General features: G+C 40.8%; 2 protein-coding genes across 3 annotated transcripts; one reads left to right on the top strand and one right to left on the bottom strand.

Annotated features, from left to right (window-relative positions):
• Positions 1–525: 525 nt before the first annotated feature.
• Positions 526–12,091, top strand: tspan2a (tetraspanin 2a). Its single transcript, XM_079341760.1, has 8 exons — positions 526–740; positions 3,322–3,424; positions 9,719–9,816; positions 10,227–10,301; positions 10,413–10,505; positions 10,600–10,674; positions 10,880–10,963; positions 11,069–12,091. Exons 1-8 carry the CDS (start codon positions 672–674, stop codon positions 11,132–11,134), a joined length of 663 nt encoding a protein of 220 aa, XP_079197886.1. The 5' UTR covers positions 526–671; the 3' UTR covers positions 11,135–12,091.
• A 1,150-nt stretch (positions 12,092–13,241) lies between these two features.
• Positions 13,242–18,450, bottom strand: slc25a55a (solute carrier family 25 member 55a). Of its 2 annotated transcripts, none has more exons than XM_079340442.1 (10): positions 18,268–18,450; positions 17,494–17,593; positions 17,129–17,254; positions 16,655–16,710; positions 15,379–15,469; positions 15,138–15,256; positions 14,816–15,011; positions 14,578–14,732; positions 14,390–14,465; positions 13,242–14,291 (listed from the first exon to the last, which is right to left on the bottom strand). In XM_079340442.1, the coding sequence occupies exons 2-10, from the start codon at positions 17,511–17,513 to the stop codon at positions 14,132–14,134; spliced, it is 999 nt and encodes a 332-aa protein (XP_079196568.1). In that variant the 5' UTR covers positions 17,514–17,593; positions 18,268–18,450; the 3' UTR covers positions 13,242–14,131. The 2 variants fall into 2 exon arrangements, with proteins under 2 accessions (XP_079196568.1, XP_079196567.1); XM_079340441.1 differs by having other exon boundaries at positions 14,816–15,014; positions 18,268–18,442.
• Positions 18,451–20,238: the final 1,788 nt, after the last annotated feature.

Below are 20,238 nucleotides of genomic sequence, written 5' to 3'. Positions count from 1 at the left end.
TCAGGCTGAAGTCTTTTGAATGTATTTCTTCAGTGCAGGATCCCAAAGACCGTGTGTGTGTGTATGTGTGTGTGTGTGTGTGTGTGTGTGTGTGTGTGTGTGGTGGACATCCTCTGCATACTGAACAGTTTGAATTCATTTTATCTGCTCAAAACAAAAAAGAAAAAAAGCGACAGCAGACAGATAGCACTTCTGTTTCTCATCACCTTCCCACATCGCTAGTTATATAATCAATTCTTGTTTCGTGTATAAATGAAGGACAATATGTTTAATTGATCTTTTTCTGGGAGAGTTATTTCCTTTACCTACATTTTTTCTTCTTTATCACCAGAACCAGAACCAAAAATGTGATATTAAGCACTGAGTGTACGCCTTATGCTGTTAGGGGATCTGTGGGAGTCTTCCTCAGGGGTCCCAAATCGTCCCCGGTGTACCTTTATACCTCAGACACGCACACGCACACACACGTAGGACTCACACACTTAGTGGGCGGGGCTATAGCCGCGTGCAGGCTGCCGTCTCTTGCAGCTTGTGCGCATGTTTGAATGTAGCGTTGCAGGACAGCATCATTGCATGGTTGATGTCCAGCTGGAAGGCGCGAAGAAAGGGCGAATTAGCAAAATAAATCAAAAAGCCTTCTAGTCGGAATTCGTGACGGATCGGGAGGCATCATGAGTAAAGTGCAGGGAGGCATGAAATGCGTGAAATATCTGCTGTTCGTTTTCAACTTCATCTTCTGGGTGAGTCCGATGCAGAAGCAATAGGCTAATTATAAATCTGCTCTTTCAAATTCATCATGATCATTCTTTGCATCCACATCCCCCTGTGTTATTTGCATCTGGGTTTGATTCATGCAGTCATTTAAACCATGCCAAGCTCTGTTTGCATGACAAAAAGCTGACAGTGCTCCGCCTAGTTGTGTTGTTTACATGTCCTGTACACTGCAGGCTCCCAGTCTGTCACATCATCTTGTTAAATATGCTTTTAATAAGCTACTTTCATTGTGCACTTGAGTTTTGTTGAGTCTGTCTCTCTACACCTGCTCCTGCAAACTCTCAAGAGTGCATCTGACATCCCAAACCAAACCCCATGCACTTTGTCCAGGATTTAATCACGAGGATGCCCATTAGTTGATGCCAAAGACCAGCGACTGTAAATCTTATATATTTTCATTTTAATCCATTATGAAGCCCTAATAGCTAATTACTGCCCATAAAGAGTGCTCTATCTATAAAAACCATGTTAATAATTGATGTATAAATCAAACTACAGCCTGTAAACCACCCACACATTAACACTCATGGTTATTGTTGGGCTGTGAGGCTGCAGGTCTCTCAGTGTGTACAGTGTGTGTGTGTGTGTGTGTGTGTGTAGGTGTGTGTGTGTGTGTGTGTGTGTGTCTTAAAATAGGTTTATCTGTTTTGGGCATATCATGGATATGAGGATGAGGTTTGTGTTGTGTCTTTTCGCAGCATTAGATCTGCTCAGATTCACCTGTGTGACTCACCTTTATGGATGCACTTCTGATTTCATGATCAGACTTTGTCACATCTTTTTTTTAAATCTCAACGGTTTATGGAAAACTTTTTTTTTTTTTTTTTCAAAATAAATGTTAGGAACCATGAACTGCATGTAGTCCCTTGTAACAGGTTGCAGCCTTATCAGTTTAAAAGTAAACGTTCTCGTCCTTTCTTAAGGCACGAAGCTATCCTCCCGTTCATTTAATTATCTCACGCCCCTGCAGATCAGATATTATTTTTCGGGCTTCCAGCTCCTTTGGTTGAGAAGCACATAAGAGTGAAAGTCATTTATTTCTGCTCCAGCTTTAGATTGCACAGTCTGCATATCTATTGTATGAATTGCTCCCCTGTGTTAATTCAGCCATTGTTTGGAGCTGTGGCTCATTTTATAATCGGCCGTGGATTAAAGTCTATTCATTCTCGTTCTGTAGATGGAACCAGTACATGCAAAGGCTGCAACCTTTAAATACTTTCATAAGTGTATCACATCAAAATAAGTTCTCAATCTTTGAGTAATAATAACTGCGCGTCACTGTTATGGTGATGTGTGAATGTGGTGTTTTGTCTGAAAAAAAGAAAAACTAAAATGCTCTCATCTGGAACAAACTAACGCCTCACAACCACATCACAGACTCGCTGCAGCTTTGTCATGTTTGAGAATGTCTATAATAGACTGCTGTTCTTGTCATGAATTGATCCTCGTGTTTTACAGCGTAATGATACAGTGAGCATGTACTTTGACGGCGCCGTTGGCTCTTCTGTGCTCCGTAAGACGATCTCTTGTGTCACCAAAGTGACAGCGGCCTCTTTGTTCAGAGTTTTGAAGGGAAAGGGAAAGCAGAGCTGTTGTGGTCGCAGCCAAAAGAGGCGTAATGACCGAACGGCCGCTGTCATTTTGGGGTGCGGAGCCAATAACACTGTGACTTACATCACCCGGCTCTGTGAGGCTGGCACCGCCTGAGGCTGAAATGCACCATGGGAGATGGGATGCTGACGTTAAGCTATGATATTCTAGCTGTTCCTTTAGCATTTTTATTTTTTTTATTTTATTTTAAACTGTATCAAATGTTCTCAGGAAGGAAATCACTCTTCACTAAACCGATAGTTTGTCAGGATATTTCACCCATTTTTCACGTTTTCTTCAAAAAAGTTCTTCAGTTAAGGTTTTTTTTTTCATCTATAAGTTCATAATCAGATGCAATAACAGATAAAAGCATAAAAAAACACATTACACATATTTGCCATCTCATGATCCTCCTGTTATTGTAAAGACAAAAATTGTACTTGAGACCAAATAAAGCCAAGGTCAGAAGGGTTCCCTCTCTCAGGGTGACTCCTGCTTTCCATCGACTATCTCCATCGATCAGTTTATTTCTGGTAAAGCTCGCCATGGGAGCACTGATGTCACCTCAGTGTTGTGACAAACGACGGATATCCTTTTTTAACTTACACTAACGTGTCTTATACGGAGAAGAAATCGGTCCTCTTCTTTTGGCTTCAGTTTGGGATCCAACACTCAGTTTTAAAAGTCGAAGCGAGTCTGAAACCGGCATTAACATTTCTGGCAGAAGTTTGGTGAGAACTAACAGATGACAAAACAGACAGCGAGCGACAAGAGGCTCTTTACTGTTCGGACAAAGACGAGCATCACCTGCAGAATCCTAATCACAAGAACCAGAGAAAAAGTAAACCATCATAATGGGCGTCATTGCTGAAGTGATTTCTTCTTCACCATTGTTCTTCTCTATAAAAAAAAGTGACTATGATGTGAATATCAATGGTTTGGTTTCTCCCCACTCAGCTGTCAGGCCTGCTGGTTCTGGCTGTGGGACTTTGGCTCAGGTTTGATCCCGAGACGGCGGAGCTCCTGACAGGTGATGGAGCCCCGGACACCTTCTTCATCGGTACGTCACGATTTCTACAACTTTCAATAATACTCAGTATTAATTTACCTTGTTTTTAATGAAATTTAAATTGCATCTCAATGTATTTACTTGTGATAAATACGTCTGACTGATTTGTTCTGTTGAAGTAATGTCACTATCTCTAAATACAGCAGCTTAATAAACAGCTCCGGACCAGAAGTGAAGCTCCTGTAAGAAACGTACAGGTTGAATAAAGCAGGAGCATTTATTTCTTAATGATCTCATCCTCTTATCCTGTAAGTAGTGTTGTCGCACCTGATAGCCTCGCAGTTATATTGTGTAGAGGCTGTAGTCCTCATCGCATCAGCATGAACGTCAGTCCATCAGAAAACTAACCAGTGCATGGGCGATGAATCCATTTTCAATTCTGAACACGATTTCAACTTTCCACCATCATAAAAACAAGACAATCAAATTCTAACGATTACTCTGCTGCACGGCGTTCTCTGCTCCTTTTGTCCAAAAGGTTTTATCTCTTGTGCTAAATTTTGGCTACAAGAGCACATTTTTCATTTTCACCCTCTAAAAGTTAATTATTTTTAAACACTGATTATGTTCACTTATTTTCTTTTCAGTGTTTCAAGTTGTTCTGAATGTTGAAGTTTGAGACGTGTATGTGGTCCAGATGTTGTAAAGTCAACGAGTAATAGTTTAATATTCCTGATCTCAACAATATCGATCACAATCTTTGTGATTTTTTTTAAATTTTTGTGTCACTAGCTTTCAAAAAGTCCCGTCTTAAAGCAAAGCAGCTTAAGCTCACAGTGCAGCAGCATTTTTCCTGCTTGATGATGACATCAGTTTTATGGTGCACTCACTGCGATAAGCGTTTAACAAACCTTTGTTAACTTCCCGGGGGGATTCCCAAGCAGCAGTTTAACCGCAGCAGCTCTCCGAGGCAGCAGGTGTTAGCGAGCAGTAATGAACGCTTAACGCTTCATACGACTCTGAAAGCACTGTGAGCTTTCATAACTACTTCCTCCGCAAAGTGGCGTTACCCATCCCTTTCATCCTCCACCTATTACAGGCCCATTTCTTATCCTGAAAGTGGTGAGCCACGTGACGAACAGCGCTGCGTGCTGAGAGGAAGTGCGGAGGACATTAGTGAAAGGCGCTGTTGATGGAAACACTTTGGTTTATGGGTTGTGTAAATTACGTTCACAAAAATCAATGTGATTTTTCCTTTAACTACTAATGGATCAATCAATGTGAGAGAGAGAACCACAACCGTGAGTGACGAACATGAAACTCTCCGTTCTCAATTAACTCTAAAAGGTCTTGTTCTCTTTCTTTAGTTTGAGAAAGTTTTGGTATTTGGAAACATGATATATATTTCATGATTCAGGTACTTGTGACATGATCTGAGGCGACATGTTTTTGGATCATGGTGTCAGGTAAGAGGGGAGTGGGAAACGGGTGCACCAGTGTTTTAAAGTTATTCCAGAATGATAACCAAGAGATGGATTAGAGGAGAAAAAAACTAAACTAAATAAATCACTGACAAGGAACTAAAGCACTGCTGCCGAGCAGCTGATTTGAACGTACATTTTCCCAAAGACCAAAAAAAATACCTAAAAGCAAAGGCTGCCAGGGACGACTTAATAATTCATGCAAAAAGGATCAGAAACCAAACTACACATAACCCCAAATTACACTCTGAGAGACAGCCAGAGAGTGCAAACACACACAAAGGCTTTGTTTCTGTTCGAGACCAGCGGAAACAAAGGGAGCAGCTCTCACTACCTCTGAAGGTGAGATAATGAGCCAACACCGAGCATGTGAGACCCCGAGTATATGTAAGCTCCCCACACCTGGGCTGAATCCAGGCCCATCAGTCACTCACACACCTGGGCTGAATCCAGGCCCATCAGTCACTCACACACCTGGGCTGAATCCAGGCCAATCAGTCACTCACACACCTGAGTGCAGTGAGTCGATTCTCTCACCAGTCTCACTAATTAGAAATGGAAGCAGATTTAAGTTCTTAAATCAATGTGTGATGAAGCATCAAATCATCCTCAAATAAAACTGAACTAAAACAGTATCGATAATCTTCGAACGAAAACAATGAGCTGCTCAAATTTGAGTGAATTAAATGTTACACTGAAACAAGAGAATTGTGAAAAAAATCTGTGTTGATTCAGAGTAGAACAATAAAACATTGAGCTGTATAAAAGAAAAAAGAGAAAAGACTGTGCAGTACATCACTGCAACAATAAATAAACAAACGACTTATTGTGAGAGGACAAAAAAAATCTAACAGAGCAATGAAGGTAAAACTAACCGTCATCCAGACATTTATCTGGACTTGTGAAGAGAAGCTGTGATAGTTCCCACAGTGACAACACAAAGTGTACTTGTATGATATTATTTAGACCTGGTCTCCCAATAATAAAAGAATGAAGATACATAACACAGATGTCGTTCAGCTGCTTGGTTCTCTGAGAAGCAGTAGAACAACATCGACACAGCTTTGATTATTGAGTGAGCCGTTCCCTCCACCATTTCACAGATTTTCCAAATACAGCTGCAATATTGAATCTTTTGAATGCTTTCCGAGCGTTCTGTGACGTCCCACAGATGGATCTGTTTCCCACAGGAAGCAGTCTGTCGGCTTTTTAACTTGTGGGGAACTTGTTGTCCTCTTGCAGAGATCTGAATTTAACACACAGCAGGTGATTAAAGTGAATAGTAGGAAAGACAAACAGGCCTCAGTTTGGAGCAGGACTCCATACAATAGGCCCTCTCTCTCTCTCTTTCTCTCTGTCTTTCTCTCTCTCTCTCCCTCTCTGTCTCTCGCCCTGCGTAGGAGGAGATGATGAGAATGAAGCCTATTCTTGTTGCTCTGGTTAGACCATGACCTAAAATGGTGACTTCACTTCATCAGCTCTCTACTGAGCTTCCATGGAACTGACTCCCCCCCCCCCCCCCCCCCCCCCCCCCCCCCCGACAGCAAGGTTGGGTGGGGCAGGTGAAAGCAGCAGCAATGATACCGACGCAGACCATTGTAGCATGAAGGATCCGCTAAGACAGAGATCTCTGCAACAATACAAGTGCAAGCAGCGTAACATGTGCGCATGTTTAAAAATATATATATATTATGTTTTAGTAAAAAACAAATGTCTGTATTTCCTTTCAGCAGCTCAGTCTCTACAGCTCAGTCATAAAGACAGACTTCTCTTATGATCTGAAGTGTCAGGGAGCTGAAACATACTGAATGTTCTCACAGCTGTGTGTTTATGCAAAGAGCTGCAGGTGAGATAACCTTCATCAGTTCAGTTCATTTGAGATGCAAATATCATCGAGCTCATGTGAAGTTCCGACTGAAACAGGAAATTAAAAACCTCTCTGTACGCATTGAATGTTCCTGCTGATTCAGCATCAAATAATGTGCCTCTAGCTCCTCGTTAATTATCATCCAAAGCAGTGGTTCTCAACTCTTCAAGCCTTGGGAGCCACCAGCAACTCCCCTGTGAAAGATTGTGGCCCGGATTTCTGAACTCTCGTCATTGAAGCAAGAACAAAATGAACAAATCAAACGTGTTTAAATAGCGCTTCATAGACTTTTGACACAAAAGGCAAACTTTCGCGACCCGCTAAAAATGACTCCACGACCCGCCTCTGGGCCCCGACCCACCAGCTGAGCACCACTGATCTAAAGGATACCTTTGAAGAGGGAGATTATATAGACAGATATCTGTCTTTAAACATCATTAAATCCGTATGAAACGATATTTAAAGCGTGTCTAACTGCCGTGTCGTGATGTATTTCCATCTGAAACGGGATAGAATGAATCCCAAAATAGAAGGCGGGACACAATGATGGGATGAATTAGGTTGGATCATTAACTTAGACAAAGGTTTTTGTTCAGTCGTAAAAAAAAAAAATTCTGAGTGCAGGATGAGTCATCGGACATTTGAAACGCTTTTAAGGAAGAGAGGAAGGAAGGGAATTATTTTGATGAAAAACCCTTTAGATGATACTTTATTGAAATGTATTTGGCAGATAAATCTTCATCTTAATTGAACTGATGATATTTTACAAGAAAAAAAAAAAAAAAGCTATCAGAACTTCTGACGCGTGAGAGTCGCCCGGCCCTGCAGCAGTTCTTGTTGTTAGGCAACAACAGCCTGCAGCAGATGACCGAACGCAACAGCCTCACTTCTTCTCAATGTGTGAGAGCTACTGCAGAGGATCGATGATGGTCTCACAGAGGAGCCTTAGCAACAAAACAAGCATGAACTCAAGCCCCCTGAGCAGAACGATGGAGCTGCCTACATGCACGGCAAGCAGCACGGGGACCGAGCACAGAGAGAGAGCGTCAGCACTCCCTACAGATTCATTACTTTCCATCCTGTCACCTTTGTTCCTTGTAAACAGTTTTATGTACAAAGATAAGCTCGATAAAGAGAGAACTTTTAGTGAGATTTTCTCCGCTGCCGTCCTGCACGTGGAGCAAGTCTAGTATGCAGCTAGATGTCTGCTTGATGTCAACACTTTAACTACCAGGAGATGCTTTAGTGAAACAGTAAAGTCCCTGAATAAGAGAAGGAAAACATCACTCGACAAGTGTAGCTCTGTGTCGACACTTTGTATATACGCTCGTAGCTTTTTGTTGGCCTGTTACATTTTCCGTTTCAAACCAAGACACGGCTTTGACGCACGGCATCCTTCGCTTCCAGCAGCTCCTTCTTTTACCTCCGCTTCTGCTCAGCAGCAGGAAAACAACAGCTTGCACCCCCCCCTCCCCCCCCATGTGGATTAATTAAGTTGCTCTACTGGTTGCTGTCTCTGTCACTGATTAGACCCTTAGCATGGACCTGGGGGAGATCTGCAGTGTTGGGTTACAGTGTAAGGGGCTTTGTAGTAGTGAGGGAGGGGAGCAGACAGCAGGGAAGGTGATGACATCGAAGCTCGTAGGGACGTAAGCAGATGATGGGACGGGGGGAGGATGTAGTCTTGTTCTGCAGCAATTAAGCAAGCTCCTGAAAATGAAATTTGTTCTCAGCAGACAGATGGCGCGTGTTATACAGTTTGACCCTGCAGGAACATGGAGTCTGTCAGATTGGCTGAACGATCAGTTTGTGCAAAAAATAGCAAGAAGAGCTCAGAGTTAAGACACTTCTGTGTGTGTGGGGCGGGGGGGGGGCTGATCCACACTTTTGGAATCTCTGCATTTATGCTTTAACTGATTTCTTTATTTAAAAGGTCAGAAGTTTAAAATAAAAAAAATAAAAACTTTTTTTGGTTGAAATGATGCGTTGACATTTAGTCATGATGTTTGCTATCGTTTGCATAACACGTGAACAAACTCTTATGGTTTATAAATAAATAAAATATAAGACTAAATCATAAAGTATTGCAAGATAAATCTATGTTGGACATGTGGAGATGGGTGGGTTTGTGCAGCTCCAGGAAACAAGTATCCAGCTTGAGACTAGATGAATAGACCACTGACAACCACACGAGGACAACGTTTGTACAATTTTCCTCTGACAGATACAACAGAGAAGTGTTGCACAAGACAATCAGGCGAGGTTTCTTTAAATTACGTAAGAAAAGCTATTTTTATGTCAAAGTACGGAGGTTGAGTGTAAGACACTGAGAAGCTGCTCTGTACTCTGCGACTGCCGCAGTAGATATTTCTGTATCTCTTACCAGATGGCAGGTGATGGTAGATATTGTCCTTCAGTTTATGTTTGGCTGTATGCAGGCACCTGAACTCATTTGTTCTTTCATCGTTCATTCATAGACTGAGCGGAGGCAAAGAGACAACGGAGAGCTATTTCAGAACAACCAAGAAAAAGTGCCAATAGTTTGTGTCAGAGATTCTCTTTGTGCTCAGACGTCTCTCATCTCGACTCAAAGCTTTAAAATTCACAAATATCTGCAGTGAAAGGAGGACGCTGGGAATCAGAGTGAATTGTGGGAGTGAACTGAGTTTCGGGCCAGTCGAGGAGTTTCCACCTACACTTTTCTGCATGCAGTCAAACACAACAACAACAAGAACCTTTTTCAGAACGAAGGACATGAGAAGAAAACACAAGGAGTGGGATCATGCTGCCACCCTCAGGAGGAGCTGAGAACTACAGTCATGTGACAGCTCCATGACTTGATTCTTGTCTTAATGGTCCATATAGGCCATTAATAATGCAACAAATAACATTAAATAACATTTAATAATGAACATTACTGGACTGGTGTATAGCTCAGTCGCTGTTTCACTTCTACAGTGGGACACAGTGTAAAGTGTTCATCTTTTCTCCACTCAGCGGTGTACATCCTCCTCGGGGCCGGAGGGCTGATGATGATCGTCGGGTTCTTCGGCTGTTTCGGAGCCGTACGAGAGTCTCAGTGTCTTCTCTCATCGGTGGGTACCTCCATGTGCTGCAGACGACATCATTCAGTCGTCTCGGTTTTGTGTTTTATTAGATTCCTTCGAAAGCTTTTTTCTATTTGGTACGAATTGTGAAGACAAAAAGAGTTTGATTGGTGCACTCTCTGTGACGTCTTTATGTTTACTTTGATTAATGTTGAGCTTTTGTCTCCTTCAAGGACACTTTCCATGTAGGAGGTCAAACATTATAAACATGTTACCGGGAAGAATGATCAGGAAATTGTTCACAAAATTAATTGCTTGGTCACTTGCTGTTTCCCTGCAGTCACACAGACACTTTCAGACTCAATTTAAAGGTTGAGCAAGAAGTGACTATAACCTCTTAGCTTCCTATCCCCCAAACAAGGAGACTATAACATTCGTACATGTTTTCTCTTGCCTAGTTCTTCGCCTGCCTCCTGATCATCTTTGGAGCAGAAATCGCAGCTGGCGTGTTTGGATTCATCAACAAGGAACAGGTACAACTCTGAAGTGATTCATTTTCTAATCATATTTAAACATTCCCTCTTAATCTACGAGAGAGATCTTCGAAATGGCAGATTTGTTTGACACCTTTTCTTCGCATACAGATTGTTGAGGAAGTCCAAAAGTTTTACAGCAGCTCCATCTCTGACGTCTCCAACGCCAATGGCACCGCGATAGCTCTCCTTTACCACAAAACTGTAAGAACAACTCAGTTCAGTTTGTTCATGATTTCAAATGTGCTGTCATCATATCATCGTTTTGTTCTCGCTCTTTTTTTTTTTTTCATGACAGCTGAACTGCTGCGGAGGATCCATGTCAGAAACATCTACCGCACTGTGTGCAGACTCTAACCCAGAGGACACAAAGGTAACGACACAGGCGAAACGTGTGCCTGCTATTACACATCATGCCCACATGGTGGCAGTGTGGTGCTATGTTAAGATTCAAAGATTTGCTGCAGTTCAGAGTTGAATCGGTCCAGAATATTTAATGATTTTTCATATGAAATATTTCACAGCAGGGTGTCGTGAATCCTTGAATGTCTAATGAAAGCTTACCTGCTGTGTTTCAGGACTGCCTCACTGCTATAACCGACTTCTTCAATGAAAAGCTGCACATCATCGGATACATTGGGATTGGTGTCGCGGGAGTTATGGTGAGAATCGACATAAGTTAACATTTAAATCACGGTCATTCTGTTGAGCATGTGATGCTGGTCTGACTCAACTCTAACATGTTTTTAAATGGTGTCTGCTTTCAGATCGTTGGCATGTTCCTCAGCATGTTTCTGTGTTGTGCCATCAGGAACAACAGGGAGGTTATATAGCTGAATAGTGTCCCCCAAAGCCAGTAAGCCCACCACACCCTCCTACATCCCTTCAAAATCAACCCCCCGTCTGCAAGAGAAGGGACACGCCAAAGTCACGTTCACTTTCATTTCTCACAGTCCAGACTGAGCTGGTGGAAGAATTTCCTTAAAAAGAAAAAAGTTTTCATCCGTCCACGGGCCAAATTCAACACGATACGCTGGATCGTTTTTTTTTCTCCTCCTCCACTCCACCAGCCCCGAAACGTTAACCTTCTGATCTTTTTCAAAACATTCGCTCTGCTTTCGACACAACTCTGTTACATTCCTCCGTTACAAAAACATCTTTCTGTTCACTGTTCTTGCACTCCAACTCCAACACGACTCAGAACGTGAAGCCGTCTTTGACACAGAAATGTTGTGATTGAGGAACAACGCTGTAAATACAGATACCTTTGTTATGCGCCTGCTCTTAACATTATTTATCAGTATCTTCTGACGTCAGTTATTGGCCTCACCTTGTGTGCTTTAATGTTTGGAGGACTAGTCAACCTTTGCAGAGTGAATTTCCATTATGTGCCTACTGTATATTTATTCACAACAATAAGCCTCCAGCTTCATTTTCCTGCTGATCTTAATATGTACATATCGCCTGTGCTCAGTCCGCAGCCACCACTCTCGAGTATTTTTTTTTTTTTTTAAAGCACAATACAGGAAGTGTAGGCCCGGTTTGAACCCAAAGGGGAAGAAAATGTCTGATGATAAACTGCCGCTCTTTGAATCCCTAAATAAAGGTCACGAGTAACACGACGTGTTGAGCTCTGCTGGAGAGCATGTGTGAACTGTAACAGTGAGATAGTTTGCCTTTTTGTGTGAATTATTTTGATGTAAATTTTGTTGGTGTGCCAATAAGAATAATATAGTTTATGTCATACTCTTAACCTTAATAAAAAACAAACGTGTTTTTGTGTGCTTTTACTGAATTGCTTGGCTGTCCTTTTTTTCGTTGTTGTTCCCCATCTATGATGAGTCACACTCAGAGAGGGACTTCCTGATAGGAGGTACACTGAAACGGTAAATGCAAATTTTGTGGTCTGTGAGGTTTATGAACACATACGCACTCCGTGTACATTCATCAACTTGAAATGGCTGCCATCCAGGGCAAGGCAAGCAGCTTAGTCTATATAGCACATTTCACACAGAGGTGTAACGTTTACAAGCGGAGAGAAACGTCTGAATGACGTCCAAAACACACAATTACTAAAGTGTCTTTCGTAAAAAAACAAACTTGGAGGTAAACTCCTGCACACTGGCATCATTCAGATTCTAGACCTACATCAGGCTAACAGTTTGCTTTGTTATGTGGACATTTATATTAAAGTTGAAATGGACAAATTGCTCTCCTTAGCAACTTTCTAAAGAAAGTGATGTGCACAGGATAGAATAAAGTGTCAAAATGTAAGTACAAAAATATTTTTTTTATAAATTTAAGAACAAAAGAGAAGGTATAAGTGGACGTCAATCTAAAGATTTCTGACCTGTTTACAGCTTTTAAGCTCTGGAATCAAGGCGGGCCAACTATGACTGAAAACTTTTATTTAGGCAGACTATGTCTAAAGGCGGAGGAGGATCACATGAGTTGAGAAAAATTGAGACTATGACAGAATGGACCAAAGACTGGGACTTCTTCACTTTATCACAGCCTCGACTAACTCCTCTGAACGAAAAGCCCTCTGACCTACTTTAAGCTACACAGAGAACCTGAACTCACTGAGGCCACCGGATGTGGTTCAAACCTTCACAAACACAGTGTATGTGGTAGTGGGTTTTTTAGCTGCTGTTATAGTTCCAATGACTTTCAAACTGACAGCTTTAGTTCCTCAAACCACTGTCCTTCATTGTGGTTTAACTAGTTTTAGGACAGATTAAAAAGCATTGTACTTTACTCAGAACTACATTCATGTTTAATATTTCACACCCAGATTCTATTTAGTGAACACATCTTTTTTATCACCACTCTGCAGTTTAGAGAAAAACGGGAGTGAATATCATACGTGCTGGTCTACGTATGAGACTGAATACGCCGTCTTCATTATAGTCAAGTTGTTAAAAACAAACAAACACAAAATGGACTTTGTAAGTTTTTAATGCATATATATCGTATGTACAAAAAGCCATGACAAATACAAAATTGGGTAACAGTCATCTTTCACAGTCACAGTAATAATGCCAAACAGAAATGTCAACGTCTGCTTTTTTGAAGGAATAGACCAAGAATATTTGAGTCATCGATATAAGCAGATAAGTTGAAATGTCCAAAGAGGTAATGTGCATAAATACATACATGTGTTATGTGAATGAATGCATATTCAGTTCAGAGATCAGTTAACAACAGGAGGGTTAATATCAAGTATCAAACAGGACACTGCTGATGGTTTGGAAAATGTGTGTGGTCCTGCGTTACTGGTCAGTCAAATTAAACATGTATACTAAGTTATTGATGTAAGGTTGCCAGAAGTGTCTCCAATTTGAGGTCACATGAATGTAAGGCAAATTAAAAAAACAAAACAAAAAACTAATAGAAGAGTACTGCATTTTAGCAAATTGAAAATAGAATGGCATTCACATAAAAAAAAAAATTATTCACGTAAACACAGATAAAGGTCCGTCATTGATGGAGTGAGCTCCCCTCCCTCACAGAGGGAAACACAGTAGGACTGTTTCAGGGATAGTGAAAGAATAAAACTGTAACTCTGGGCCCCACAGCTCATCAAGTCTAACAGTTTTAAGTGCAAACATGGGCCACGGCCTACTGGATAAGTCACAAAGTGTTCAAGTGCAACACAACCGTCAGACCGTACAGAGATGTCACTGCAGGTCTTCACACCCTGAAGCCTTTCTGAGCGTATCAGACAAGGCTGCATGCGTTTGCTGTAAACTGGTGGTATGTAGCTGCCAGCTTTTCAACATTCTTCGCTCTTCAGAGGTTCTGCTCATATCCAGCTAACGCGTAGATGATCATGGGGACAGGAGGCTTAGAGGCGAGTTATCAACGATGTACTCGCCAATGCCAACAAAGTACATAACCTGTGCGATGCCGAACAGAGGAGCTATGACGAGAGCTCGACAGCCGGCACCCTTCAGGAAGGCAGAGGGTCCCTCCTTCCTCATTATTTTACTGCAGAGGAAGCAAAAGGAAAAGGTTGTATTTGTAAGCATGTTTTAAGGCAGACAAAAAGAGTCATAATACAACAACTAAAACTTCAATTGTTTTACCTCACACAATCCAGGATTCCACTGTACGTCTCCTCAGTGGACCCTTTGTTCAGTGACTGCAGTCTGGTCTTCACAACTGAGAAAAAGAAAGAAAACGTAAGAAAACATTGCAGAACTATTCCAGTCATGGAATTTATAATCAGAAAAAAAAAAAAAAAAAAAAAAAGCTCAAGGCTTGTATAACTCACCATCACAGGGGTTAACAGCCACAGCAGCAGTAGATCCGGCAGCACAGCCTGAGAGGAAAGCCCAGTAGAAGGGAGACGCTTCCTCAGGACTCGGTTTGCCGAGCAGGTTCAGGTTTGCAAACAAGGGGAAGTACACGACAGAGAAAGGAACATCCCTGAAAGAAATGAGGCAAAACGTTGAATAAGAGTGAAAACCCGAAAACAAGTGTAACTTGTCTCACGGGTTGACGAGTATTACCTCATCAGTGTGGCCCCGAGACCCTTGTAGAGCCCCTGGATGCCCTGAGTGTGGAGTAGTTCTTTAGCAATCTGTGTGGCAGAAACCGCTCGTGGTGCTGAGACCACCGTGCCAGAGATGTATGAGCGACTGAGCATGGTGTTGGTTACCACCAGCTTGGTGGGAGACATCATGACTGGTTTTTGCTGCTGGGCCGCTGCTAATAAAAGACAAAAGAAAGAAATAAACACAAATTTGTGGGAGTTTCTTTAAGCTTAGTAAAAGCAAACTAAGTGAAACGTCAACACTGGAAATGTTAGGTATTAACTGCAATTCTTCTCACCTAGTCTGCCTGCATCCTGTAACTGTATCTTGAGCATTTCCATTGGGGTGGTGACAATGACCTGGCACATGCCTGCACCGCAACCTGCCAGCATCTCTTTGAACACCGTGAGTCCCTTTCTGTTAACACGCAGAGAAAAGTCTCAGTAAGGAAGAAAAAAAAAAAAAAAAAAACAAAAAAAAAAAAACAAGCAGCAGTATTTTTTAATCTTTAGATGATTTTATGAGACAATCTGTCGTACCCATTCTTAGCGAGGTGTTGCCTGAAGAAGTCGTTGGCAGCGAGCTTGATTGCCTTCTCCGGGGTGACCAGCGTCAAATTAACAGCAGCACCTGAGGAGAAAAATGAACACATTTAATTCTCCTGTCACGATAAACATCTTTTGTTCAGCACATAGAAGAAAAAAAAAAACATTCCCCGCCACTATCATTACAGCATTTAAAATGTACAAGTCAATGTTCAATTTACAGTAGCTTCAGTGATGATGATGAGGGGGATCAATATAAAAACAAACAAGACATTCAGAGAGAATATGAGAAACTATTCAAACAGACATGACGAGAAAAGACAAAAGGAGAAAACATCCAGAGTCTATGAAGTACAGTGAGTCAGTTCATGAAAAAAGAGCCCTCTATATGTAGAGAGAACTTAGAGAAGAGGAGGTCTGTGAGTCTATAGGAAGACTACAAGTCAGTAAGAGAACATTAGAGAGAAATGAAGGGATGTTAGTGAATGGACACACAGAGGGATTTGACCATGTACTGTGTACGTAGACTTTAGGTAATCTTACAGACTGATCAGTGAGAATGTTGAAACTAAAAATTATTTACATCACAGATTCATTTAAGATCAACTCAAGTCCACAAAGACACAATTCAAAGTCTAGAAAGTGATTTAGACACGTTGACGGGACAGTAAAGAGACAGACATGAGGTTATGAAGAAGAAGTCAAAATACAGGACGAATAGATGGCAAAACAAAAACGTGTGCCTATAGTTTTAAATAGAGCAATATTGTAAGAACCATTTAATGATTTGCCTCCAGCGTGGCTGCGCCTTATCGGCTAGCCTTCAATATCCCAGGGGGACCCAAGTCTGTAATATGAAAAACACAGATGCAAACAAACAGCTTTCCTCACACAAGCAGAGACTCAGACTAAAGGTCTCAGTTTACCTCACATTTCAATGACAACCACAAGATAAAATAAACTCAAGGGTTTTCTACTCAATTACATGAATGCTATCAAAACACCTGAGCTTAAAGATGAAAATCCACTTGGCATGAAAACAACTATTGCCACTGTATCCCAATCCCAATTATTATAACCATTTGTTACATGTTTAAGTAATCAAGCAGCCAATGCATTCAGAATAAACTGCGGCTGAACCATTAGGACTATCAACCTAGTTGTAATTCATGTTAAACCATACAAAGATTTTACCAATCCTCATATTTAACCCTTTGCTACTCATCAAACCTAATGATTAGTAATATAGTGAGAGGTGCATAAATCTTACCTCTGTACATTCCAAAGTAACCCTCTGATCGGACTGTTTTGACAAGGCAGTCAATCCTACAGGAGAAAAAAGGTTAAATAAAGTTAATAAAACACAAACAATTCATTATTTTCCTTTAGCTAAATTTAAAGAGCCCATGTATTAAAATCACTGATAATTCAATCTTAATTATTGATTCACAGCTGCTTTGAGGTCACATCAATGCTGAGTGAGGAAATGGAGCAGTAACTTTCCATCCTTCACATGCACGCGAAAGCATCCCTCCAGCTCACTGCATAGGAATGCGAGCTATAACTTGTTATCACGGTGCATAAAGGGAGGGATTCACCCAAGACTACACTTCTGCACTTGGTCCTGGGGCCATGTGGGATTAGCAGGAATAGTACTGGATTACAAGCGGAGGTAGTAGGCGTAATGCCATGAGATTTGAGAAACTAGAGTGACGTCATTACAGACAGAAGTAAAAATACTTACATGTTTCTGTAGACCTGGTGGCCTTGTCTCTGATTCTGTAACCTGGTCTTGGCCAAGTCAATGGGGAAGACACAGGTTACCCCAACAATGCCAGCTATACCTCCATTAATGAGCTTGGCGGGGAGGCTGAAAGACAACAACAGGGACAAAAAAAATTAATATTGTCTTAAACTGTTTGATATGTGATGTGCAATCTCACAAGTAAAAAAAGATCATTATTTATGTAAAGCTAATTAATTCTGAAGGTTTTCTATGACCCCTTTCTCTTTACTTTCATTTTAAATTAAAAAAAATCTTCAGAGAATAGGACAATACACAAGTACAGTTATCTATATGGGAAACAAAAGTGAATATGTGACACTCACCTGATCTGCTGCTGAGACATGATGACTTTGAATCAAGTTTAAATATTAGTATGAAGGTAGAAATGTAGATTCAAGTTTTCCTCAATCAATGAATGGATTCCTAGAAAGACAACATTGAATGAGTTTAGTATCACTGAACAGACGGACAGATTCCAGAGAACTTGCTCTATTTACACAGAGCTTTATCTCCCTGACAAGGGGAGGATTTGACGTATCGCGGTGCCTCAGACTCACGAGATCACGATGCAGGAGCTCTGTTGTAATTTGAGTCGTACTCGTAGTGGGCGTGGTCTATCTGGCTCCCATACCGGAACACCATATAAGGCCATTACCGCCTTTCATACATTCTTGACACTTTTCTATCCTTGCAGCTGACATTTAACGCAACTTAAAAAGCATTATCTTTAAATAAAACTGATTTCATTGTAAGCTTCGTTTAATGCATTTTAATGAAATAACGTCAATGTACGTCTCTTCTTTCTGAACAAGTGTGAACACTGAAAGTATTTTTAAATAATGGTTCTGCACAGACCTTTGTAAATGTTCTTTACGAAGTCTTATTTTATTTACGTTTCTGTCTCTAATATTACGAGCTGTAATTCTCGTTTTTTTAGGCACAGTCGGCTTGGTTAGCAGGCAAAACTTGCTCAGTCAGTTACCCATTCAAACCAAAAACCGATTCTAAAAGAGAACAATGTGGCTACCACGACCTAATGAATGACTTAAAAACACACAAATGAATAAAAAAAACACAATGTAAAATGTTTAACTTACCGAGAGTTTGTCTTGTGGTGGTTCTTGTAAGATAGTTTCACGCCGTGTGTCTGGTATGATCTCAGTCAACTACCGGAGTCACTTCTGCTATTATACTACCGAGAGGAGAGAGTGGAAATTTCCATTGAGTCTCAAACTTGGGGGGCGTGTTCTCAACCTTACTACGACGGCCTGACAACCAATCACCGTTAGGAAAATGTGAACACTCGAAATGATTTGCTGAACTGAACCCTCCCCTTGTTTCATTGGACACTAGACCAGTCAATCAAAGTGGTCCACCAATCATCTTACTACCAAATTTAACACGGATGGGTGTTGAGTGAAACCATTGTTTGAGGATTACGTTTATTAATCTGTGAATTAAAATTAAAATATGTCAATAAACGCGTGTTAATATCGGTTTATTTGTTTTTTTTAAGGTTAGGATAGCATTCTCTTTTAATTAAGGTGATTTTGGCCGATTGAAAGTTACTGGGTTAAGTCGATAATGGTTTTAGGATCACTCAGTTAAACTTGTGAGTTTGTTTGTGGGATGAGATCATTCTGTATTATTCTAGATCTTTCCATTCACGTGCTATTTGTCTGTGTCATGGTGAAAAGCTACCACCTATATAATTAGACTTAATTACCGTTTCGAAGAAATTATTTAACCTGACAGCAATAGTTACTGGTTACATGAAAGAAAAAGTTTGATCACAGGTGGGAGGTTTTTTGTTTTTAATTAAATGTGAGTCATAATAAAAGATTTATTAGCCAATATGTATCCTTGTTGCATATTTTCTGGTTTGATGTGTTACAACACTGCTGGTTATATGTGAATGGATCTTTCAAGAATTTCCCCCTCAAGGATGAATAAAAGGTTATGCAATAACACATTTAAAAAATAAAAGAAGGAATAATGTATGATATGAAAACAACTTTTTTTTTTTAAGTCAATGTTCTTGCATTGTCAGAAGGACTTTAGCTGTGGTAATTTACAAATGATTAAAGGCAGACAGGAGTATCATCAGGAGTTTCTTTTTTAAGTAAGCCCTCCTGGTCTTTGTTCCTTCATGCTGTCATTCAGCTGGAGAAATGTGACTGGGGGAGGAGAGGAATTCAACCCCTCCCTTTTTTCCTTCTGTTTAGGCGTCCAACTAAACCCCCTTTGATAAATAGAGGAAAGAGGGAACAGACAAACACGACGTATCTCTTGTTAAAGTGAAACAAAAACAAAAGAAATCCCACTGAATTACTCCAAGGTACTTTTCCTGTGTATTTCACACTTAAATGTTAATAGCAGGTACTCACAGTGCCAAATAGCTGCATGATTACAGGGTGGATACCACATACAAGAGGCCTCTTGTTTGGATTGAAACTGGTTCACCTGAGATGTGGTCATTCCTAGCCAATAGGTTCATGTCTTTTAATGCAAATAAATGACAGGCTTAAAATTGTGCAACAGGGGTTGGTGCACTTACAAGTTATGCAGATATGGCATTGCCATCACACTTAAATAGCAAATAGATTTTAGTCTTCTCTTTTCTGGATTTGTCTAATCTATTCTGTGTGACTCAATGTGAACACCTAGTTGACCTATTTAGATCTTTATCTTTGGTATTTCAGTAAGAGCCTATCTCATATCAGGACTATCTCGAAATTCAGGGTTCAGGTTAGAACAGGAATCAGATATTTAGGTCGAACACACTGTTCACATCAAAGCAGGAGAAATACCTCACAGTAATAACCCAGGGGTAGGGCCGACTTAATAAATGTTTGAAATCATGATCCAAGCTGCATACTATGCAACAACAATGTTTATAGCAACATATCAAGTTGAAGCATGAAACCACTGCTTCAATTGCAACATATGTACGAGCCAACTCCTAAAAATTTACTACAGCAAACATCAATCTCTCGTACATAAATATACATAGTAACCTCATCCAACATTCGTACCAGAAGAAGACCCCAGTGGGATTGAGTTGTTGC

Source organism: Symphodus melops (genome assembly GCF_947650265.1).
Source record: "Symphodus melops genome assembly, chromosome: 4".
Classification (NCBI taxonomy): Eukaryota; Metazoa; Chordata; class Actinopteri; order Labriformes; family Labridae; genus Symphodus; species Symphodus melops.
Note: the sequence above shows the minus strand (reverse complement) of the source record. Positions and strands in the feature narration are given on the sequence as shown.